This window comes from Erithacus rubecula (assembly GCF_903797595.1).
Source record: "Erithacus rubecula genome assembly, chromosome: 3".
Taxonomy (NCBI): Eukaryota; Metazoa; Chordata; class Aves; order Passeriformes; family Muscicapidae; genus Erithacus; species Erithacus rubecula.
Window position 1 is genome coordinate 3924736 of NC_136689.1, and position 25551 is coordinate 3950286.

The following is a 25551-nucleotide window of genomic DNA, read 5'->3' on the forward strand; positions in this document are numbered from 1 at the left end:
CTGGGGCAGTCTGGTTTATCATTACAGCCCAGTTAAACACTCCAGTGCCCTGTTACATCCCCATTGCAGTCACTAATCCACGGCAATCCTCACCCCTGCTCCCATCGCCCTGGGCACAGGGACACCCAGCTCGGCCTTGCAGCCAGCAGAAATCTTCCCGAGCACTTTTCCCCTTGGGACAGCTTTGCCAAAATTCGGGACAGTCAGAGGCAGCGACCGGAGCTGGAACTCTGTGACCTCAAGAGTTAACGCGGCACTGAGCAGCGCCGCACCTTGCTTTGTATTAAAAAAAAAATAAAAACCCCTCCAGTGCCTCCTAAACCCGGACAAAACAGGTTTTTAATGAAAGCAGCACTTAATCATTATTCAGTGAGTTCAGAGTGGTGGATATTTGATGCACACACCGAGTTGGTTGGAACTCTCCCGTCCCGGCTCCCTCTTTGTCCCTCCGTGCGCCCGGGAATGGGTGTGATCTCCGGGTAGGAGTGTCTCTGCGGTTAAGCAGAGGATTGAATTACCCAACTGAGCTGTTCCCGGGCTGACAAGGTAGCAGAACAGCGAACAAAAGTGCCCTGGAACTCGGCGGAGAGGAGGGGAAGGCTTGGTGGAGAAGGGACACCTGCGAGCACAGCGCGCACTTGGCAGCCAGGTAAGCGATCCCCGCATCCCTGCCGGCTTTAACAACTGCTCAGTGACTCCTGGAATGTGGGATAGTAAGAAACAAAAAATTAAAATGCTTCATACTTAAAAAAAAAAAAAATCCTCCCCTGTTACAAGCCAGGATGTGTCTGCTGAAAGGAGCCCACCCTGATTGACATGGTTTGGGGCTGAGCTTGCCAAGAACCCGCCCGGGCTCCGTATCAGCTCCGAGGACACATCTTTTCCTTTAACTCTCTGCACAGACTGGCTTTGATTTCCTGCAGCCACAAATTCACAGCGTTTTATTTGGGCCTGGATTTTTTTTTTTTTTTTTTTTTTTTTTTTTTTTTTTTTTTTTTTTTTTTTTTTTCTGCCGTGGGGATTTGCAGAAAGCTCACCTGCCTTTGGGGCGCAGTTATGGGTCTGGGCGGCTGCAGAGAGTCTTTGGAAGTTCTCATCGATGGATTTTATTGTCATCCCATCGACAGATTGCTAATGGCCGAGCTGCTGTGCTCTGTAAATAGAATGTTTTCTCATCCTGCTCCTTTGAGATGCGATTGCACTGAGGTGAAATTGAGTTGTAATGGAGTTGAGCTGCAGGCTCACTTGCCAGTATTTTTCTTAGGCGTGCCTATTAGGAACATAAATATTTAACACAAAGGAGAGCTGATATGAATTAGCATCTGTGGGAGGTTCACGCTTATTCAAGGCTGCCCTAGCGCAGATGTAAACAAGTGTTAGAGCAGCTGAAGCAAACTGGCCCCGCCAGAGCAGCACTTAGCTGGTGAATCATCCAGGTGCTTTTTACACAGCGCAGCTAAATGGGCTGATTAGAGCCTGCACAGTAGAGATTACACAGTCACAGGGCACTGGCTCTCCTCTAACCGGGGTTTCACAGCTCCCGAGGGATGCCAGGGGAAGGCAATGCAAGGGCAGATCAGAAAAAAAAAAAACCTATAACCGTGTTCCCTCACCTTCCTTCTGGCAGGGCCAGGTGAGCCTCCCCTCCTCCTCCTCCCGGCACACACAGGATGCCTTTATCCTCCTCCAGCTCCCTTCTCACTGCCAGACACAGGTCTCATGATATTTTTTCCCAGGCAGGACTTTGAGGCAGCAGTCGCCAAGGTTTCCCAGCTGGGAGCAAAGGTTTTGTGCCATGGCTGCCAGCAGTGTCACCCTGATCTCCTGCCTTCCCCTCTACCTTGGAGCTTCTGCTTAGGCTGAGTCAATAAATCCCTGCTCTTGCACGGCCAGGGATGCTGAAGATGTTCACAGTGTCTCCTACTCTTTTGCATGGAGCTGTTTAAGTTTTTCTGGGCTTTGAGCATGGATGTTGTTATCTTTTCTGTTATGGACCACCCCTCCTGTGGTGATCCATCCCCAGCTGAGGAGGAGACTGGCTTTTATCACCTGCCCCATGCTTGGAAATGTACTGGGCACATCCTGCTGGACCAAAATCCTTCCCTCAGTTTCCACAGAGTTAAATATGTGCTGAACCACTTGGAAGCAGAGCCCTGAAATGTTCTGTGCTGTGAAGGGTGCTCAGGGCACAGCCAAAGCCTTGGTGCCACCTGCCTCAGCTGCTTTTTTGTCACCCCTGGGGACACACTTGAGCCACCCCTGAACCTCCTCAAGGTCCCTCTTTCATCACATTTTTGTGTCAGCCTTCTGAGTTTCTCCCTGGACTGACACAAGCCACAGGTTGGACTTTCCATGTGTGAAATGTCCATCTGAGGAAGGATTCCAATGTGGCCACACCACACCCAAAATATCTCTGCTCCAGCTCTTTGCTTATTCACATATATTATTTCACAAATATTATTTCACATATATTTATTCACATATATTTATCCACATATATTCTTCAGCTTCTGTTGTCCCCTCAGAGGAACAGATCCTTCAGTCACAAGGGGAAACATTCTCCCACAACTCATTTAAAACCTCTCATCTCATGACCTCTCTTTCTATACAATACAGCTCTGGAAATGGGTCTAATTATGGTTGATCCTGGATGATTATACATTTCTACTGTATTTCCACCCATCCTGGATGTGAAGAGGATGCAGAAAGGGGTGAATATTGTCACTTAAAGTCTTTGGCATCTTTCACTCTGAAGAGTCCAGGCATCAGGTGATGTGCATCCAATACAGTTGCCTTGATTTCCAAGGATCTCTGCTTGTAACAGAAACCCTCTCATTTGTTATCTCTCTTTATCTGAGCCTCTCCTGGCTTATCTGAGGCACTGCTGGGTACAGTAACAGTGGAACTTGTTATTACCTTATATCCACGTCAAGGATGTGACACGTGGGGGATGTTAAATTGCATGGTTGGGCTCCATCCTGGGCAGTTCCTGTGGAAGGAGCTATTCAGAGCAGTCAACCTCTTCTCCCTAAAAATGTCCTGTTGCCATGCCCTAGGATGAAAGGAGAGGTTTGTGCCTGGCCCTTCATTTAAAACTGCTCTTACAAAAACAGCTGCACAGGGGTAGGAAACAGGCAGTGCTGGAAATCATGTTCTTTTTTTGGGTTAGAGAGACTATCTGGGTGCCCATCTTTCCTTTGGGAGTGTGCTAGAGCCTGAATTACTGTCCTTTACTGCCATCCCACCCATCCCAATCTTTCAGATTCCTTCCTGGTGCTCAGAACTCCCATTGGCAGCTGCAGGTGAAAAAACTCGTCCAGGATGGGTGACTGTCCAAAGCTGTTTTTGCAGCATTTTCAGGGATATTTTATCCACCTGCTGCTCTCTCTGCTCTCATTTCTGCCCAGAGGAGCTGAGTGGCCCCTCCAGAGTCCCGGGAGAGCCCAGAGCAGCCTCAGAGCCCCCAAGGGCTGGAAGGGCTGGGTGACACAGTGTCAAAAACTCCTGGGGTGGGGTGTGAGCAGGAGCCTGGAGGGTGACACTGCTCTGGGTGATGCTGCCAGGAGGTGCTGGGGAGGGCTGGCTCTGTTTCCAAGACCTTAAAGCTCAGAAAAGACAACTCACAGCGTGGCTCAGCACCCATCCCAGTGGAAGCTTGGGCTGGGTTAATTGGCCCCCTTTTGTTTTGACACAGGTCTTTCATTAGAGCTGTGTCTGCCAACACTCACAAGGGATGAGCTTCCCTTGGCTGCTTGAGAAACAATTTGCAATCCAAAATGGAAACCTGCTTGGATTTTTGGGTTTTGGTGGTTTTTTGGGGGTTTATTTTTGTTTTTTTTTTTTTTTTTTGGTTGGTTGGTTGGTTGGGGTTTTTTTTGTTTTTTTGGTTTTTTTTTTTTGAGTTGGGGGAAAATTGTGTGTTTTTTTGGGGTTTGTTTTGTTGTTGTTGTTGTTGTTGGGGGTTTTATTGCTTTGTTTTGTTAAATGGAAGTTCTGGGTTTCTCTTCCCAAGTTGGTGTCATGCTTGCAGGTCTGAACTGGGACAAAACTGAAATAGTCCCTTCTTTTGCTAGTTAATATTAATCTTGCCACTTTCCACTAGGCAGCCAATGCTCTGGAACCAGTTCTCCATCTGGTCTGAATGGAGGCAGAGCATCTCCCCTGTTCCATCACCACCAAAAAAAGATCCTGAGGGCAAATGCTTATTCAACCACTCTCATTAAACTGTGCATGATGGAAAAGCTGCTGTTTGTCTTGCACACATACAATGTGAATTCTTAAATATAAAACTGTTGCATGCAGCAGCAAAAATCCTAACACAGACTTGTTTTTTTTTGAGAAGGATGGTCCAGGTGGGCACTGGCACTGGGGCTTACAGGAGGTTTTACTGATGGCATTTGTCTCAGTTTGTGCTGGCAGAATCCTGGGGCACAGTGGGTGGCACTGAGCCCCCACACTCTGGGAGAGTGGGAGGGAAGTGTGATCTGGGCTCCCCACCCAGGGCTTTTCCTGTTGGACCAAGGGAACAGCAAGTCCCTCCTGTCCAAGAGTCACTGGATGTGCCCTAGAGCAAACACCAGGATGGGGGAAGCACGCAGGGGAAGCCCTCCCCAGACTTGTGCAGCTGAAACTGAGAAACCCAAGAGCAGGTGGATAAATCTCTGACTCCCTCTCCTGCCCTTCCTCCAGGCTCTGCAGAGAAAGCTGTGGCCTTTTCCTCAGTTTCAGCTGGGAAAATGCTTTTTTTTTTTTTTTAGTTTTTCCTCTTTCCTGTAAGCTTTTGAAGAGCAGGTGCTCCCCAGGAGAGCAAACACACTTTCTCTCCTCCCTAATGTCTCAGCTCTGGCTTTATTTAACCTGCAGCCATGGGGTTAAATAATGCTCTGTTAAAATGCTGATGTGGGAGAGGATGGGAACTTTTTTCATGGTGAGTAATTAGAAGTCAGTTAGAACCTGAGCCACTTCCCTGGAAACTGGGAAGAGGAATTTAAATGGCTTTTCTTTCCTTCTGTGTGCATCTCCTGCATGAAGCCCTGCCTTTGGATTGCTGGTCCTGAGCCAGGAATCTCTCCCTTTCACCAGAGGAGAAACAACTAAAAGAAAGGAGAGATTTGTTCCTGTGAATTGGCAAGCTACCTGATCACCTTTCCCTTGGGATGGCTCTGTGTGTTGCTGACTCACAAACCCCATGGAGAGGGGCTGGAGGTGCAATGGACACCTCTGAAGTAGCACTAAAATGAAATTTATTATGTGACAAAAATGCACCTGGCACCACACCAGCACAATGCTGATGCAGGGGGCTTGTATGCAGAAGGTTTTTAAAAGCTTCTTGTGCCTGTTTTTTTGGGTTTTTTTTCTCATGGATCTTCAGAGAGGTGGGGTTTGTTCCAGGTCACAGGGGCTGATCTCAGGCAGAGTTCCTGCAGCTCAGCCTCTGCTGCTGCTCAGGAAAGCTTTGAGTCATTTAGGGCTGCCCTCAGCCTGCAGAGATCCTGGGAGAGCCTCCTGCTTCCACAGACACCCTGAGGAGGGAGGATTTGCTGGGAGAGAATTGAGCCAGGAGCTGCATGGGTGCTCTGACCTCTGTAGGACACCAAGGCCAGCCCCACCTTCAGCCAAATGTTCAAGTCTGCTTCTCCAGAGCCAGCCACTGCTGAGCTCTGGGCTCCACATCCAGCTGATTAATGTGGAAACTCAGACCTCATGACTGTGGCTGCAGTCAGAGTTCTGATTTAATCATTGTCCCTGCATTGTGAGGAGTTTGCTGGGACAATGCAGCTCCATCGTTCCCAGCACAAGCAGTCAGCTGGTAAAGGTTTAGAGGGAGGGCTCAGAAAGAGCAGCAGTTTGGGGTAAAAACAATGTGCTCTTACAAATCAGTTTCCCAAGACCATCTGCTTAAAGATCAGGCTGCTGGAGCACCACCAGCAGTGAGATAAACAGAGGGGGACAGGGGGGATCATGAAGAACATGTGGAGAGATGAGCAATATTTCCTGGATGGAGAGATGTGTTGAGCTGGAATTTATGGCAGGTGGAAATGCAGCTGCAGGGACTGGTCAAAGTCAGAGGAGATAAACCATGAGATTACCTTCTAAATCAAATGTCCTCTGAGGAATTCAAAGAGAGGGATGAGATACAGAATGAGGGCTAGTGCAACTGGAAAGGTGGTTATTTCCCAGCAACCTGATATTTCCTTGTGTTCTTTGCTTTTAAGTTAGGAACAATGGGAGGACTGGAAGATTAGTGCAAAGTCCATCTTCAAAGGGGCTGAAAGATAAAGCTCACAGCCTCAGTGGTTTTCTGGGAATGGCCAAGTATCAGCTGCTAAATTCAAGATGCCAGAACAGCCAGGAGGTGAAGGCACAGGTTGTAAGAAGTCACAGTAAGCCAGAGATCTGTCTCCTGTAAGGCTTGGGGATGGGGTAAATTTCCAGGCTCCAAGAGACAGAGCAACTGGGTCCAGGAAACACTGGTCAGCTTTTTCTCAGTCAGGGCAAAATGCTTATAGCTCTTTCAGAGCCTGGGAAATTCCTTGGCTGGGGAATCCAGGTGTCTGCATCCTTTGAATTTACTGAAAAGGGAATTCAAACCTCTCCTGGGCTGTAGAGCACTTACAGTTTGAGAGGCCATCATTAACATTAAACCATCTCTTCGTCCCAGGCTCTTGCATCCTCACTCACTTTAACCCTGAGCAGACTCAGCATCCTTAGCATCCAGCCCATGAGCAAAGAACAGAACCCCAGGCACCTGTGGTGTCAGGTAGCTCATGGTGTGGTGATCCCTGGCAGCCATCCATGGAAAAAACAGGGGAAAACCTGCCCTGCTTAAACCAGTGAAATCCCCTCTTATCTCCAGAGCCACTGACCCTGAGGAGAGGAGCACAGTCTCAGTCCATCCCACCCAATGCCAGGCTTTGATCCAGCACTACTTAGCCTAAAAATGCCCTTCAAACCATCTCAAGGCCCATCCTGATGATTTTGTAGCACGGGCAGGGGATCTTTCCTGACCAGGGGAGGTGGCTGAAGCAGGAGGGCCAGTCCAGGAGTTATTTCCAAAGCCTTGGGATGTTGCAGTGCTGGAAGAGCAGCACCTGAGCAGCAGCCCATGGGCACAGAGCCCGAGGAGCTGAGCCCAGCCTGCACAGCCCAGCCATTCAGCCACCTCATTTCAGAGACATTAAGTAAAGCCAAGCCTGCCAGCTTCCCTAAGAAGCTGCTCCAATGTTTAATTGCCCACCGTGATCAGAAATAGCATCTTATTTCAAGGCCTGCTTTACGTAATTTTAGCTGCCAGGCAACAGCTCTTTCCAAGAAGGCTGAAGTGCTCTCTGTGGTCACCCAGGCGTGTCTGGGCACAGCCCTGCCCTTGCCTTGAGGGCCACACTGAGCTCCTTTTCCCTCTTTTCCCATCCCCACAATGCATATTCTGATCCCTGCCCTCATCACCATGTTCAGCACATCCAGCTCTGAGTGTGTGACAGAATGTGAGAGACACAAACCCCATAGCTGGGCCTCCCTACCCATGATTTTCCTATTGCATAAAAGCTGCTTTTTCTCCCCTTGCAACAGAGAAATAAAACACAGTTTAGCCAGGCTGAGTGCTGAATTTCTGAGCAGTCACTCCCTAGGGACAGTCAAGCCCTGTCCTTGGCTTGAGGGCCACACTGAGCTCCTGAACCTGGACATCACAGCACTTGGAGCAGAGGATGAGCTGAGCTGTGCTTTTCCCTCTTTTCCCATTCCCACAATACACATCCTGATCCCTGCCCTCATCACCATGTTCAGCACATCCAGCTCTGAGTGTGTGACAGAATGTGAGAGACACAAACCCTATAGCTGGGCCTCCCTACCCATGATTTTCCTATTGCATAAAAGCTGCTTTTTCTCCCCTTGCAGCAGAGAAATAAAACACAGTTTATCCAGGCTGAGTGCTGACTTTCTGAGCAGTCACGCCCTAGAGACAGTCACTGTTCCTGAGCTGGAGCTGATGAGCCACACAAGGGAACTCCAGTGTTGGATTTCACTCCTCTGGGCAAAACAAGAGTTAACCACTGTCCTGCAAACAAAAAAATGGCACCTACTTGATTCCCAACTATAGTGGAGACAATGAAAGCAATTCAAGAGCCCCTGGTTTACCTCATCTAATGCCAGTCCAAATATTCCCAATAATTAGGCCTTTCAGCCTGGAAAGGCTGGAGCCACAGCTGCTTCCTATTTTCCCAAAGCTGTACAGAGCATTAGTCATTGCACTGGGGTTTTTTTATGGCCGTGACTACAGCCCAAAAGTAAAGCACGTGCCAAAACCCAGGCAAGGCAAACCAGGCCGAATTCAGAGTGTGCTTCAGGAGTCTGAAATGTTCCCCTGTCCCCTCTCTGAGTCCTGGGTTTTGCTCCCCACCCAAACAGCCCAACACTGCCTGGAGAAATGTCTTGCTAGAGCAATGTCTGGGCTCCCAGCACAGCCTGAGCTGACCCAAATGAAGCAGTGATTGCTGGCACTTCCACCCCAGCTATTAATCATTCACCAGCCTTGGGAGTGACCTTGACACTTAATTAGTCATGTAGTCCTTCCTGGAGGCAAAGCTTTTCCCCACACTGCTGCAGGAGAGGGGATGAGGGTTGGATTTAGCAGGCAGGAGTGTTGCTGTGATTTTTGGCAGTGCTCTAAGGGCAGACCCATCTGCCTTCACCCACCAGCTCTGTTCCCTGGATTGTGACAGGGAAAGCTTTGATTTTAGCTCTGGAGCCCCAGGTGCCCCTGGCTGTAACATCCAGGCAAGGACCAGCTACCCATGTTCAGTTTCCAGGTTCTCTGCCCTCAGTCAGGAGCAGCATTTGATCTTTGCAATTTAATTTATAGCACCTTAACCAAGTGGTGATGACCCAGCAGAGCAGCTCCAGCCAGAGGTTGCCTTTACTATGCAGTGGCCACCTCTCAGCCCACATTCATGGGGTGAACTTTTCTCCTCTTGCCATGGAGAGAGGAAGATTTCCCTGGAAATGGTGGCAATAGGATAGGCTGGCCCTGGAGGTGGGAACTGAGTGCGTTATTAATGTTATTAATGTTATTAACGTGGGGGCAGAGAGATGAGCTACAGGTGAAGCTGTGTCTGCCCAAGGAAGCAAATCCATCCCCATAACCAGTGATTTTCCCTGGGGAATTCCTGCCCCAGAGGTGGTTGACTCACACTTCTTGCCAATTTGCATTTCACCTAATGCTGAGCAAAACTGGTTTGACTGAGGTAAGGGCTGCCCCAGACACTGCTGCTGAAACCCCACAGTGAATGCCCCAAGACTCTAACATCCCTTTTTTCCTTTTTCTTCTTTGCAAATTCTAAAGGTTTCTGCCTTTCATGATTTCAGCACAGACAGGAAAATTTCATTCCATAAATACCAGATTTCATGTCTGGACAGGAGTCGAATTATGGGATCATCTGATTAAAATCCCACATTAAATCATTAATGAAATGAGCTGTCTGATTATACAAGTCATATTTCTATTATTTCTAGCTTGGCCACTGGCCAAAAGAAGCTGGAAAGTAAAAAAAAAAAAACAGACAGCCTTGTCTGTAATCCACACTCCCCCAGCTAAAGCACTGAGGAGGAAGGGAGTGACACCATTTCTCAGAAAAATGGGGGGGGGGTCAGCACTAATTGTGAGGTTTCAGGGGGAGAAAGCATCCCCAGGAGTGAAGGAGATCCTAAATTCCTGTTTTCACTCAGGTTTGATTTGGAATCTGTGGAGCAGTGCTGGCTCTGAGAGGGCTCTGCCCAACACTGACTGCCTGTGGTCAGAGGAATCTCAGCATCCCTTGGGTTAATTTTTCTGGGAGAGGTTGGGATGCTGGGAGAAGCAGAGATCCAGCTGTGTCTCACAGCTGGCCAGCTGCTGGTTTCCTGAGCTGTTAGCAGGAGAGCAAGATGCCTGCTGCTTTCCACAGGGAGAAGTGTCAGTGGTGCTAAATACTTCACTGCCCTCAAAAATAAATGTCTTTACTGGCTTTGTTTTCAGGTTCTTCTTGTTTAGATGCTGGAAGGAAAAAAAAAAAAAAAAAAAAAAAAAAAAACCTAAATAAATTAAAAAGATAGCTGAGGGAAGGAGGCTTCACTTGGGTTTTTCTTAGATAGGGACTTTTTGGATGTAATGTTGAAAGAAAGAAGAGGTCTTTTGGCTAAAGATCTGAACTAAGGCCATGTTTTTGTATTTAGTGCCTGATAGCCCTGTACTGCAGGGCTGTAGGTGAGTCAGGACAACATTTAGAGCAGTGTCTGTCTCCTCTGTGGACACTGAAATATCTTCCTGGATCCAGCTTTTAATCTGCGTGGGTGTCAATCACCTTTCTGGGAATTGAAGTGAAAAATGTGTGTTTTTTTGTCCTTGCTGTTTGTCCTTCCTGCCTGGAAGCTCTCTGGAGGGGCAGAGAGGGAGCTGAAGGTTGCTGAATGTGTTCCTGATGCCACAGGGACTCAGTCTGCAGCAGTCCTTGTGTGCTCAGGAGGGGATGAGCAATTCTGAGTGCTGCTGCTGAGCACTGCAGGTAGCACAGAGCTCCACACCCAGCAAACACCTGCATCTCCTTCTGCTGAGCAAGGAGCCAGGGGCTGGCAGCTCTGGGCTGTGGGAGTCTGGCTTTACCAGGGTTCCTGCCTGTGGCAGCATTTTTTGTGCTCTTAATTAGTGTGCAAACTCTGACACTCGTTAGGGCTTCATGCAGCACTGTGACACCATCAATAAACACCTTGTGGCAGGGATCACACCTCTGCTCTTCCCCTCCTCCAGCAGAACACTGAGCTCTGGTTTTTTTCTCTGTGATTTGAGAGCAGGGCTGGCTCATGGGGAAGAGGCTGGTGTGGGTTGTGTCCCGTGGCTGCTGCAGTGGAGCCAGCTCTGATAGGGTGTAACTTCACATTTTTATGTACATTGCTTTGGGATTCCACTTGCTTCAGGAAGTTGCCCTGTAAACAGGCTGTGTTCAGAAGCTATTTCTTGTGCAAAACCCTCATCAGCAGGAACAGGAAGCATAGCTAAGGAGCATAAGCCTCTTTTTTTCCCCCCACAACTGGTAGATAGGATGGAGGATGGATGGGAGACCTCCACCCATCAGAGGGGCAGCTGGAGACACAAAAACCATCTCAAATATTCTTACACCTTTGTGTGGGCAACCTGAAACCTGACTCTTCCCCATGCAGGCAGCAGAGCTTAGGAAGATGCTGGAATTTGTGTAAAATCAACATTCTGGTTATTGATTGGATCACTCTGTGTGTGCTGGGAGCCTGGACCCCTAAACTGAGATACCTGTCCCAGTTTAGACCTGAATATTGACCTGACTTCATTCCTTGGGCTCCCTGGCGTGGCCTGACCTCCAGGGAGAGAGAGACACCTCAGAGTGTGGATTTTCTGTACTAAACCTGCTCTGATGGTAAGAGGAACCCAGCTGACCTGCACATTCACTGTTGCATCTAATTATATAATTATTTTTTATTTTCTTCCTCCTTTGCCTTCTAGCTCAGACTGCAAGATGACAGAAGGGGACACAAATCTCCCAACCATCGAGAGAAAGCTGGGACTGCAAATATGGGGCATAGAGGTAGGACAAAAATGATGGCACATGTCCTCTGTCACAGTAATGGCACATGTCCTGTGCACATCTGTGTTTATGCTTCAAGGAAAATGAACTCTTGCAGTAATCTGTGTGGGAAAAAAGGGTCCTACAGATAAGATACAGTGGGAAACAGGCTCAGTATTTCCCTATGAAACGTTCAACATGTTATTGTTTTGGTTTCCTGCTCTGTCAAACAAAGATGATAATATTTACTAAGGCAATAGGAATGTGGTGGGACTGAAATCATTCCTCCTGCACTGCAGGCTTTTCTCACTTCTTCTTGGAATCAGTGCAAGGCTGCTTTAACACACCAGAAATTCCCTGGTTCACTAAGATGGGTTATCCATGGGTATCCTTAGTCCACACCAGAACTGCCATGGGGCAGACACCTATTTTTGCAGCAAAGGCAGTCCATGGAGTCTATTTGTACTTCTTCCTTGCCTTTCCTACTCTGTGTCACTGCAAGGAGAGGTCCTGCAGCCTGTGAGCTTGCCTCTTTGCTGCTGGTGGTGTCTGATTTTGGATTGGAACCAACCTTTGCTCAATTCTGCCTCTTTCTGGCCCAATTCCCCAAGAATATTCCCCTGCCATGAGAATGGGTTTAGACTGAGGTGCAGAACCCACTCAGGGCAGCAGTGGGAAGAGGCTCCAATGTCTTCTAGTGATATTCAGCAGATCACAGCCATGTTCCAAATACCACAGGGTCTTCACTTTTCCCTTCCTCTCCAAAGCATTGTGCTGAGCAGCTTTCCAGAGGATCTGTAATTACAGCTGTGAGAGTTCACAGGGGTCAAGCTGGAATGCTGGGAGACAAGTCAGGCCAGCAGAAGAATGTGTGTCTCTAATTTCAGGGAAGCTCAGAGGCAGCTCCAGCCCAGGAGCTGTGGGTGGCACAGCCAGGCACCTGTGCTGGGCAGGCATGGCTGATTAATTATGTACTTGTGCCAGAGGAAGTCTGCAATTAGGGTCTGGAGGGGTGAGGGACCATCAGTGGCCTCAACTCTTGTCTTTTCTCAGCACTGCTGGTTGCCCTGAACCCCTAGCAGAGTGGTCATCCTAACAAAGTGCTGAAAGGTATCCTTGAACTCACTGAGTCAAAACTGTGCCCAAAACTGAACCTGGGATGAGATGTGTTCACTCTCCTGGGAAATTCCCTACAAATGCAAGCTCTGGAGCACTTCATCCTGAACCCCAGATCTAGATCTGCAGGATTGCACAAGGGCAGGGAGACTAAAACAGACTTGTCAGTCTGTCCAAGCAAAATCATCATTTTCCCTTCTCACTCCTTAGTACTTTGGGGATTTCCTCCAGAACTGTCTTTTCCCAGCTCACCAACTCAGCCCTGATTCTTCCTTCTCCAAACCCTGATTGTCACCTCAGTGTTTTGTGCACCCCAGCCTGTCCTGTTTCATACACACCAACTTCTGGCTCTTCACTTTCATCAATGGCCAATTCTGCTTTCCTTACAGAACATGAAGATGGTTCCTGTACCTGAAAAAGCTTATGGCACTTTTTTTGAAGGAGACTGTTACATCATTTTGCACGTAAGTAAGACAGCAACCACTGATCTCTGTTGGGCAACTGGTTCAACCCTTTTTATTTAGATCTGCCTTGGTTCCTGGGTACCCTGTCCTGTGGAAAAAGCATAGAAGTGGTTGTGCATGTGTGCTCACCATCTAATCATGGATCTGAATTTCACAAGGCTGTTGTGACAACATTGTCTGTTTAGTAAATCAGAACTTCAGAGGAGCCATTAACTTAGTAATTCATTAAAAGTGTTTATCTTCCAATCAAGTGAGTCATGCCCAGGCATGGCAAAATGACCAGTACATTCCTGGAAAACTCAATCAAGGCCCACATTTAAATGATTTATGAGGGATGTGGGATGTGACCAGCTGGAGGGTCTCATTTCCAGCAGGTGATGTGGGACATGAAGAGTTCCATGGTGTGTGTCACGTAAACAGCAGAGGACACTTCAGCCCCACCCAGATTTGGTCCAGACCTACCTGCAGACAGCTGAACCTGGCTGTGAAAGATTGCTGAGAGCCAGCTCTGCTCTGTGCAGACTGCCTTGTGATCTCAGATTTTGGCAGGAGGATGATGTGTTACACACACCTCCTAAAATCCCTTCCAAATCTCTTCATCTGCACAGAGCAGCCCATGTCCCACCGTACCCAAACCCATCCAGGTGGTGGAAAGCAGAAGCATTTCCCATTTCCTGGGTCTCAGTGTTCCTCCTGCAAACATCTCTGTGGGTGGAGAGGCAGCAAAGCCTCCAGTGCCCTGCAATAACCAACTGCACATCCCCCATATGCCAGCATGGGGAAGCAGGCTGGGGCAGCAGCACAGGATGTCTCCTGCTCAAATGCTCCCCACACCTGCCTTTAGGGCACCTTCTGAGTGCTGAAAGCCTGAGGTACAGCCCCACAAGCTTAGAGCAGAATACTGGAGTCCTTGCAGGGAGCTGGCAGTGTAAATATCAATTTTGATGCTCACAGGCTCAGCTTCTGTTGTAACAACTCCCCCAGGCAGAAAAGCCCTTCATCAGCCCACTATTCTCCTTTTCCCTAGAAGACAGGAGGGTAAAAACACTCATCTTTGCATTCTGATTCTTTACTGGAGCCTCTCCAAATAAAGATTGTCTGTGGGACAATGGGGCTTTGATCATCTTCAATAGCAATGCATTAAATTGAGTGATTTTTCCACAAATTAATTATCTGTGCCTGAGAAACAGAACTGTATTTTTTTCAACTCCTTCTACTGTGTTTCGCTGTGGTATCACTGCACAAAGCAAATAAACAGAACTTAGTGTCAAATCCAGCTTATAAAATGAGCTTTTATTACCTTTCCCAGGTATCCACAATGGGATTTAACACAGTGGGTGCTGAAAAATAACTTGGCAGAACTCAAACAACAATGAGCACACCTTCTTCTCAGCCTGCTTGCCTCCTTTTTCTAGGCTGCTGGGGTTTTCTGTAATAAGATGAATCCCAGCACGCACACACTGGCTCAGCTTCATTTGGAGTTATGTCTGTTTTGCAAGTCAGCAGGAATTCCAAGGCAGTTTGTGCTGCTCTGTCATGTGCTATGAGAACAACAACAGGAAAGAAAGGGTAGCATCTCCAGGCAAATAAATAGCAGTGTGCATTGCATTTCAAAAGGGGATCTATTGGAAGAATCTGCTTTAAGTCTTAATATCAAAATATACAATAGTAGGACAAGCTGAACACGTTAATTGCACAGGAAGTCAGTTTTTCTTGAAAATAGGATTTATAAAAGAATATCAGACAGAAACATCCTTGAGTTCAGTTTATAAAATGTGGGAGAAACAGGACTTCTGGACAGTAAATTAGCATGATTATGTAGAAGTCGATTTATTGTTTACATTTTAGTATTAATTATTCATTCTTAGACTACTGTCTGTGTGATTGCACATTTTTTGATTGGTGCATTTGTGCTGTTCACACTCCTTGTACAATCCTTTCAGGTACAATGATTGGTGGCTGTCTAGAACTTTACTGCCTACTTTTATTTTGGGCCTTTTATTCTCAGTATTCTGTTTTTTAGCTTTTTTTTCTTTCAATTTAGCACAATTTATGTTTTAGTGGCCTTGAAGGGTCTCAACAAGCTGCAGAAAAACACCTAAAAATGGCTCATTTTGTGCACCTGTTATAAACATTGTTCTAAACTAAGAAATATGCAGAAAAACAGCTAAGTATGTGAAGAAACAGGAAAATATGTAGAAAAACAACTAGACAGTAAAATATAGAGAAAAAATATAGTTTTAGAAAAAATATAGTTTTATGAAAAATATAGCTAAATGCAGTTTGGCTGGTGCATAGATACAGAACATGGCCTGGACATGTTGCTGTGGCCCAAACTTATTCAGTATTACTACAATAAAATCCATAAATTGCTCTGCTGAATAAGGAAATGTCCTGGTTTAAAGGACAGGTGTCTGCCAATAAAGACAGAAACTTCTCTTTGAAATGGAGAATGTAAACCCCCTTCCTCCAAATTATTATTATTATAATTTTGAAATTAAGGGGCTCTCAGGCAAAGATATGGGAATTAGCAATAACAGTTCTTTACTAGGAAAATTAAAATAGAAATATAGTATTACAAAGAACAATCCCAACCCTGCCAGAGTCAGAATCCAAGCTGGCACAGTCAGTCAGTCAGGGTGGTGGCAGCAGTCCCATTCCATGGTGGCTGCATCCTCCTGCAGTGGCAGATGTGGTTCAGCTGCAGCAGTGCTCCTGGAGAAGGTGCAGTTTCCTCTGAAGCTCCAGGGATGATGTGGAAAGGTCTGGCTTTCCTCTGGAATCCAGTGGCAAGAAGGTCTCTGGTGTCCAAAATCTCAGTTTTTATCTGGGTAGGAAAGGCTTGGCTCCTGCCCTGGCTGGAGCATCTCCTATTGGGATGATGGAATTTTATCAGTCATGCACTGGGACTCAATGGGCCAGCAGCAGATGATATCTCCTGGAGGGAGGATGGGCTGTAGAAAGATAAAGATGATTGCCCAGCTGGTTTAAAGATGGCCCATTAGCAGAGAATGTGTGCCAGGAGATCAGGGTCACTGCCCCACCCGTCTGCAACAGATGGTGACAGAATTCACATTGCTGACCACATCCTGTATTGCAATCCAAGACAGGAGAGCTCCAGGCTGAGCTCCCAGGACTTACCTGAGACTGAAGAGGAAAGCATCAGTGGGGAAGGGCTCTGTGGTCACTGGGTTCTCCAACACAAAAACGGGCTGTGCCTTCACCTGGATTTGTCCTTGCCACCTCTTGCAGGCCAAGAGGACGTCCCGTGGCTCAGCTGTGGATCTGCACTACTGGCTGGGCAGGGATTCCTCCCAGGACGAGCAGGGAGCTGCGGCCATGTACGTGACGCAGCTGGACGCCGCGCTCGGGGGCAGCCCCGTGCAGCACCGCGAGGTGCAGGGACATGAGTCCGAGACCTTCCAGAGCTATTTCCGCCACGGAATCATGTGAGTGCCTCAAAATCTCCTGTACTCTGCTGGCTCCCGACTCTGGGCTTCCCTCTGCTTCTCTGCAGATGTCTCAGAGATACCCGTGCCTCAAAAATGGGAAAAATACAGATCAGCGTTGATGCTGGTTGAAATTCAGAGCAGAGGATTCCCATTGTCCTGGTTTGAAGGACAGGTGTCTGCCAATAAAGGCAGGAGCTTCTCTTTGAAATGGAGAATGTAAATCCCCTCCCTCCAAATTATTATCATTATAATTTTGAAATTAAGGGGCACTCAGGCAAAGATATGGGAATTAGCAATAACAGTTCTTTACTAGGAAAATTAAAATAGAAATATAGTATTACAAAGAACAATCCCAAACCCTGCCAGAGTTCAGAATCCAAGCTGACACCCGTCAGTCAGTCAGGGTGGTGGCAGCAGTCCCATTCAATGGTGGCTGCATCCTCCTGCAGGGGCAGATGTGGTTCAGCTGGAGCAGTGCTCCTGGAGAAGGTGCAGTTTCCTCTGAAGGTCCAGGGATGATGTGGAAAGGTCTGGCTTTCCTCTGGAATCCAGTGGAAAGAAGGTTCCTTGGTGTCCAAAATGTCAGTTTTTCTCTGGTTAGAAAAGGCTTGGCTGCTCCCCTGGCTGGAGCATCTCCCAGTGGGATGATGGAATTTTATCAGTCATGCACTGGGACTCAATGGCCCAGAAGCAGATGGTATCTTCCTGGAGGGAGGATGGGCTGTGGAAAAGGTAAATATGATTTCTCCACCTGGTTTTAAAGATGGCCCATTAGCAGAGAATGTGTGCCAGGAGATCAGGGGCACTGCCCCACTTGGCTGCAACAGATGGTGACAGAATACACATTTCTGGCCACAACCTGTATTTGCAATCCAAGACACCCATTTTGAAGGAATTATTTTTAACATTCAGTCTGGAGCTGTGGCATTCTGTTCCACTGATTCTTTTCCCAGATATTTACAGTAATTGTGTCTTAGCCTCCCTTTTGTTCACCTCAGGGTCTTCATTCCTCTCCTCCACAGACTTTGAAATGCCCATTCAGAGCACTTCAGACTAATATCCACCTTAAAGTGGAGTGCTGATTTGGCTCATACTGGGTGTAATGTTCTTGTAGTGCAAGGAAAAAGTGACTGAACTTCTGTCATCTAAAAGATACTGTTGAATATATGATATGTTGTTATGTTGAATCCAATCCCAGGGTCTTTGCTCACTCTGGGGTTTTTGGAAGGACTCCAGTCACTGTCCTCCAAGGAAGATCTTTATTGGCAAGAAACAGCCCAAGTGTTTTGGTTTCAAACAGCTGAAGGAAACTCAGATGAAAACCCATTCTGGGTCAACATCCTCTATCCCAGTCTGGCTGGGTATCTCTGCCTTGTGCTTCTCAACAACCTCTCATGATTCTCTTCAGAACTTTTCTGAGACAGAGAAGTGCTTTTAGCCTCACCCTAAAGATGAGTGAGTGACAATGAAGGACTAAACATCAGACCTTCAAACCCAGTCTTTTTGGAAACCTGTATGCCTCTGAAATGAGCATGAATTAGAATTCATCTGGGTCTGAACCCCGTCCCATGGTCAGTGAGGAGGTCTGGGGCAGAATGAGGAATTAAAGCAAGCTCTTTCCACATCTTGGCAGGTGGACTAACCTCCAGAGCATCCTTCTGTGGATATCTTAATCTGGGCCAAACAAGTCTAAAATGCTGTGAGTGACATTTCTGACCACACTAGCCAGTACTTTTCCAGATACAGTAAAATATATCTGTTACCCACATGGCAAAAACTACAGTCAACAATTGTCTCTTTTTTCCCCTAAATGACAATTTCATTGTGTGCAGTTATTGCTGTAGTTTGAACAATTGATCTGTTTTCTAAAATGGTCTAAGATATGTAAGAGTGGATTAGATTTACCCAAAAAAACATTAAAAGCTGTGTGGGACTTCCCTCTCATGATTGTGCAAAGTTGCCACAGGAGAGGGGATGGCATTGTGGCATGAGGTGATAACACTGCTGAGAGTGGCTGCTGCAAACTGTGTGTTCAAGGATGGAATAAAAAGATTGGGAGGTAGAATCTGAGAGAATGACAATGTCCTGTACCTGTTTATAGTTTTGTTCTGCTTTTGCTGACAATTCACTGTCTAAGTTGCTTTTAATAGAATAACTGTTTTGAAGAAAACAAAATTTTAGCAAGAAGTCTTTTTTTTTTTTTTTTTTTCTGCCAAGTTTGTGTCATATTTTAATTGAATGCTTATGGAATAGTTCAATTTTGGGATGCCACTGCCAGGATCAATGGGATTTTCAGTTTGGTTGTGTTACATTTCCATTGCCATCCCTGACCTGCCTGTTCATCTTCTCCCAGGATGTTTAATGCTTGAAATCGATGCTCTTGAAAGTCTTGTCCAACCTAAATGATTTTTTGATTCTATAATTGTGTGCACAGAAGCAATACAACACCCCTAAGAGGGAAACACCATGATAAGGACCATGAACAGCAGTGAGGCAGCACAGCATTTGCCACTGCAGTTTTACGACTTTGAGGTTATTTTGCCTCTAGATTTTTTAGTTGCCACCACAAGATTGGGATGTTCTCAGAGGGCAGAGAGAAAGGTATTTCCTATTTCTAACTCTTTATGTTTTTACACAACAGCTACAAGAAGGGAGGAGTGGCTTCAGGATTTAAGCATGTGGAGACCAACATGTACAACATCAAACGTCTTCTTCACGTCAAGGGCAAGAAACACGTGTCAGCCACAGAGGTAAGAAGAAGACCCTGCTCTTCTTGTGGATCATTTCCCCTTCCCTCCCCTCCTACACTAGTTTTTGAGCAGATTTGTCTGGTGGCTATCTCATTTCTGCTCAAGAACTTCTGTTTCAGGACAGTTTTCAAGTCCTCACTTGAGGGTTTGGTGTTAAGCATGAGAGAAGTCACTGCTCAGTGAGGAGCTGAGTGCCAGCTCAGAATGAGCAGTCACTGCAAACACATTCTTTCATCCCCAGGGGTGGGTTTCCATGGCTATGATTTGTCACTTGAAGCTCTCCTCATCCTCCCCACCTTGCCAAACTCTCTCATTTCCTTGTGACAGGTACCACTCTCCTGGGACAGTTTCAATAAGGGAGATGTTTTCTTGCTGGACCTTGGTAAGGTGCTGATCCAGTGGAATGGACCCAGCTGCAGCATTGCTGAGAAATCCAGAGTGAGTACAAGCCAAAGACACTTGGTTTCAAGTGGCATGTTTTGATGCCTAGGAAAAAAAAATTAAAAATAATAAAAAATAAATTAAAAAACAACTCCCAGTGTTTTCACATCTAAAATCTTAAGATCAGCAACACAGAGATGATGTAAATAGAGACAAATTTTCTACTTCCCCATCTGCTGGTTTTAGATGCCCATGAAATTGCTTTGTTCCAGTCCAGACCTTGCCTCAGGTTGTGTTTCATAGGCACCCAAGGGCTCACCACTAATTCCAGCCCCAGAAAGTCAGCCAGCTCCCTCTGGAGCTCATCTCCATCCCTCTGTGCCCAGTTGTTTGCATGGCATAGGATTAGAAAATCAGCAGCTCCAGTAGGTTTAGCTGCAGTAACCACCCCAGGGTAGATGAATTTTAATTTTTTGTTTACAGCATCAACAGGGAATTCTGGCTTGGTCAGTATGAGACAAGCAGGAATACATAACCCAGGTGCTGATAAGTCAGATCTATAGCTCCTAAGACACATTGCAAGGGGATCATTATCCTTATTTTACTGATATAGGAATCAGGATACAGAGATACAATAAAGCAAGATACAGCAGTGGCTCATCAGCAAAGCTGGTGGCCAAGCTTGTGGTCATTATAATATTAAAAGGCAGGTGGGTCTGCTCTGTGCATGGTGTCCCCTGATGAACTGGGGGAGAGGGGATCTCCACTGGGAAAGGGGGAATCTCCACTGGGAAAGGGGGAATCTCCACAGGGAATGCCATTTTTGGGCCACAGTAGAGATCCTGTGGATACTGAAGAAGGTACAGGATTCAGCAGGTTCACATCTGCTGGGTTCATCTCAGACCTCAAGCAGGTCATTCTCTGTGTCTAATAAAGAGAGGAGTCTTTCAAAGCTATTGCAGCAAGAGTCATGGGAACAAAAAAAAAAAAAAAATCAACTGAAGATGGAGATTTCAGCCTAATTAGCTGCTTGACATTTCACGCTGCTTTTTTCACAGAAGACATCCACGTTTTTTAACACTTGAAAAGCATTTAAATGTAAAACATCACCGCTGGGTGGCCGGGGTCCTGCAGATCTGCAGCATCCTGCCTCGCTGGCCTCAGCTGTGTTCATCTCTCCCCCAGACCATCCCAGCAGACCCCTGCACTGCTGGTGCACATCACACATGGGCAGTGCCCATTGTGGCTCCCACACGCCCGTGCCCTGTGGGAGCAGCAGCAGCAGCATCATATTGCTATACCATTAGCAATATTTACCCATGAGTTAGTCAATAATCAGGCATTACACACATATCTGCTTTTTCAACAGCTAAATTTGGAGGACACTAAGGTAAATGTGGTAATCTGGTTTAGGCTGTTGGTTCTCAGTCATTGCTTGGGCTCGGGGTTTGTGGTGTGTGTCAGGACTTAACCTCTGGAGGTCCTTGAGTTTACCCATGACTTAGTTAATAATCAGGCATTACAGACATATCTGCTTCTTGAACAGCCAGATTTGGAGGACACTAGGAGTGCTGTGATAATCTGGCTTGGGCTGCTGGTTCTCAGTCATTGCTTGGGCTTGGGGTTTGTGGTGTCAGGAGTTCACCCCTGCGGGTCCCTTGTGCAGGGCCTGGCTCTGGCTCGGAGCATCAGGGACAGCGAGAGGGGCGGCCGTGCCCAGATTGGCATCATTGACAGCGAGAGGGACTGTGCAGAGCTGATGCAGATCATGAGGATGGTGCTGGGCGAGCGGCGCGGGGAGCTGCGCGACGCCGTCCCCGACTCCAAAGCGGACGAGCTGCAGAAGGCGAACGTGCGGCTGTACCAGTGAGTGCTGGGCTGTGCTCCCAACCCACCCTGCTCTCTGCGGGCTCTGCAGCCTCTGACTCAGCTCGCTGCCTCTGTCTTGCAGTGTCTATGAGAAGGACAATGACCTGGTGGTGCAGGAGATCGCCACCCGGCCCCTGACGCAGGATCTGCTCCAGCACGAGGTGAGATGAAGCCAGAATGAGAAAAGGAGGCTGTGGCTCACTTTGTTTTCAGCTCAGCACCTGTTTCCTGGAAATTATCAGCCTTCCATCACTAGGAGAGCTTAGCCCTGCTGTTAGGTTAGGACAGCTTAGCCCTGCTACAGTCTCAGCAGCCGGAGGTAGGTGGTGTGTTGAAGCTGTTCCAAGAAGAGATGGCAAATTGATGCTCTCAGCCAAGGATTATATTAGCTTGGCAAATCACAGTGAGGGAGGTCTGCATACCAGGAATAAATTCCAGATGGAATGAAGGCTTCTTAATACCTGATGTTCAGGGATAGCCTTCCCTCTGCTGACTCCAGAGCAAATAAGTACTCTGCTCACGAAACCATGGAGATTTGTTTTCCTGCCGTAGCAAGTGGCTGGTCTCAGTGACCCACCCTGGAAGGAGATTTCCTGACAGACCCTCTGTGCAGGGTTTTTCAGAAAACAGAGGCTTTTGCTCTGACTAAAACTTGGCAGAGAATTGCTCATCCTTAATTCTCTGCAGTGCAGACCAGCCTATTCCAACACAGCACTGTGCCACAAGGCTCCCGCTCCCCTTTTCATCTGATGTCAGCCTTGTTATAATCTCTGTTATAATCTTTCCAGATATATGAAGCCTTTTTTCTTCTTTCAGAGTTCAGTTTGATAAAGGAGCAGCCTTGGTCCCACAGTGTGTTTAGAGCAGTGGGAATGCAGTGGGGATGAGCTTAGAACACAACTCAACCCCTTTGGGTTTGGGGTCTGCTGCATTCACAGCAATGCAACACTTCGAGCTTCACATCAGGGATCTCAATGAGGACAAAATATTCATGCTGAAGATGTCTAACTTGGGCCTTTCCTGCTCCTTTAGTAGCAGATTTGGGCATAAATGCAGGCAGCAGCAGGCTGGGGTTGATATGTCAGCATACACTTCTCCTGGCCTCTTTTAGAGCTGGTGGTGGTTTTGGTTTGAGGACATCTCCTGTGAGGTGGTAATAGCCAGTTTGAGCAATGCCCAAAAAGAAAACATACTTTTAATAGTCACAGTTATAAATCAACAGCCTGGGCCAAGTGTGCCCACACCTGTGAACTCCTGTCCTGTGGGGCTGGTGTAGTTGTACTCCATTTATAAACCATAAGAAATTAATTCTCTGTCACCTCTGATAATGGCTGCACCAAGGTTAGAGCTCTGCAAGACAGAGAAATGAGCTGGATACACATCTAACCTAAATCTTCAGGAAGGATCCAGCCTGATTAGGCTACAAATGATGAGTTTTTCCTGCACAGAGCTTTTCACATCTGTTTTTTTCTGTTTCCTGTTTTTTTCGGTTTAACCTCAGGACTGCTACATTTTAGACCAAGGTGGCTTCAAAATTTATGTCTGGAGAGGAAAAGCCTCCAGCCCAGAAGAGAAAAAAGCAGCATTCACTCGAGCTGTGGTGAGTTGTAATAGAGTGCAAACAATGTCGTGGGTGGTTGATATGTGCTGATCTAGATCTGACCACTAATTACCATTAAGTGTAGGTCTTGGGGAGCTGGCCTGTGTAATAACAGAGAGAGAAGTTAAACGTCTAGGGGAGGCATAAACACAGAATTGTTAGTCATCAAATTGTTCTAGGACTAAGACCTGCCACTAAAACCAAGAACAAAATTGGTTAAAGAAAATAAAGTATAAAAGAAAATTCTTTTGTACATGGTAAATAGTGAACTTCTGGAAACTGTTGGTTCAAGGGATGGTGGAGTCAGAGAGGATCAACAGGGTCAAGATAGGATTAGACAAATTCATGGTCAAAAGATACATAAACAGATACTAAAGAGGTTCTGACATGCATGTGTTATTTTCTGTCAGAGCATTCCTCAGCTCTTCCTCTCAGAAGAAATTAGCCTCAAGGGAGCATGAGCAAGTATTTGGTATTTTTCACAAGTTAGCATGTTGAAGTGAAGGCTATGAGGGAGCATGGCTTTTAGACATTTTCTTAAGGGAAGACCATAAATGGCTTCATCTTCACTGCGATTTTAACTAGGAGACCTTCAGTGGTTCCACCTTCAGTAAGGGAGACACCCAGCTTCAATAGGATTGCACCTATTGTCTCGGAGAAGAAAAGATTCAAACACTTTGCCTTGAAACTTACCTCATTGTCCTCTGTGCTCCTTTCAAGAGCTTGACTCAGGCTCATTTTAGTAGGCAATCATCTCTGCAAATTCTGGCCCTGAGCTACACATGCAGAACAAAAGATATGTCTGTCTCAGTGTGGCAGGTGGGAGGGACGGGAGGACCATCTGCTCTGCTTTTCCCTGAGGGCAGTGTGTGGCTGCAGTTTTTACAGCACAAGTTGAATGCTCAGAAAGCCACAATCAGGCTCCTTCCCTGAACCACGGCTGCCAGCACTGCACCTTGGATCACCCTGGAGCCTTCTGGGATAAACACAGAGAGGTTCCCAAAACTGAGCAAGGATTTTGGCATGGTGGCAGAACACAGAATATTTTTTTCCCACTCATATTGTATCAAGAACCTCTGTTGGAGTAGTCTTTTAACTCAATGGCAGCACTATTGCAAATAAATAATGTGGGTTTAGGGGAAAAAATAAGAAGAAAGATTGGTGAGAGTTTAGTCCCTTCAGAACAGTCCCTTCCTGTTCTTGGGGTGCTGAGCTGCCTCCATGCTCTCTACCAGGCTACAGGCAGGACAATCTTCCTGGCTTAGAGAGGGACAAAAAGTTTGGAAAAAAAGGGGGTAGGAGTAGTTCCCTAAAGACAGAAATAAACATGGATACTAAGCAGGAATCTTCAATTAGTTCTGATTACTCTGAATGCAAGTCTTGGACTGAATCCCACCCTGTGTTCAGTAAGGGGCACTCACTCTTCAAGCTGGTTCAGGTCCACACCCCTTCTCATGTCTGTAAAAAGTAAAAAGCTCACTAATGACCTTTCTGAACCCCCCAGGGTTTTATCCAAGCCAAAGGCTATCCTTCCTCCACCAACGTGGAGGTGATCAATGATGGAGCAGAGTCTGCCATGTTCAAACAGCTCTTCCAGAGGTGGACAGAGAAGAATGAAACACAAGGGCTGGGCAAGGTCTACACCACAGGCAAAATTGGTGAGCACGTTGGGCCTGGGTTTGGCTTTCCTACCTGTGCTAAGCAATAGCTGAGAGAGCATCATTCACATCTCCTGCCTTCAGGATCTTGAAAATCTATTGTACCCTCTCCTAGTGCCTTCTGTTTTCCATCTTCTTCAGTAGATGGAAAGGATTAATGAACCAATGACATTCAGCTCTGCTGAATTTTCCTGTATGAACCAAATTGCCACTTACTCTAAATGTAAATGTTGGCAGAGAGTCACTCCCCTCTGAACAACTGCATGTGAAATTTCCCACTTGCAGAACTTTTGAATTTCTTTTATAAAGGGCTAATGCTGAGCCTGATAAGGAATTCTACTTTCATTTACACTGGCAGCCATCCAGTCCCCACCTAAGGTCAATGGAATGATGCTGTATTTACACTGGGTGTAAATGGTGTATTTATCACACAGCTGAAGGGAATATTACAATGCATTAACCCCGAAGACTGAACAATTTCAAAGAGAGAGAACTTGTTGATGAATGATGGGGAGGTGACAGAGATGCTGAACGAGACCATCAATAACAGCTTGAGAGCCACAAATCTCTTTCCCTTGCAAGTTTTGTCTTTTCTCTCCGTCTCTGTTTCTCTCTGTGTTGTCCATAGATACTCTCTTTTGTCATGAACTGGAAAAATGTAGGCATTTTATTTTTGAAATCAGCATTTTAAAAG

At 46.6% G+C, this 25551-nt stretch overlaps 1 protein-coding gene across 2 annotated transcripts in view; it reads left to right on the forward strand.

The window, feature by feature from the left end:
* Positions 1-513: 513 nt before the first annotated feature.
* Positions 514-25551, forward strand: part of VILL (villin like) — a 35564-nt gene continuing 10526 nt past the window's right edge. The window contains exons 1-10 of one of the 2 annotated variants that reach the window (XM_079300495.1): positions 514-649; positions 11507-11588; positions 13073-13147; positions 16400-16596; positions 19241-19349; positions 19677-19787; positions 21397-21596; positions 21682-21760; positions 23101-23199; positions 24704-24857. In XM_079300495.1, coding sequence (XP_079156621.1) covers positions 11520-11588; positions 13073-13147; positions 16400-16596; positions 19241-19349; positions 19677-19787; positions 21397-21596; positions 21682-21760; positions 23101-23199; positions 24704-24857 — 1093 coding nt within the window. In that variant the 5' untranslated portion in view covers positions 514-649; positions 11507-11519. The remainder of the gene's footprint in view (positions 650-11506; positions 11589-13072; positions 13148-16399; positions 16597-19240; positions 19350-19676; positions 19788-21396; positions 21597-21681; positions 21761-23100; positions 23200-24703; positions 24858-25551) is intronic. The other variant, XM_079300496.1, reaches the window with a different exon arrangement.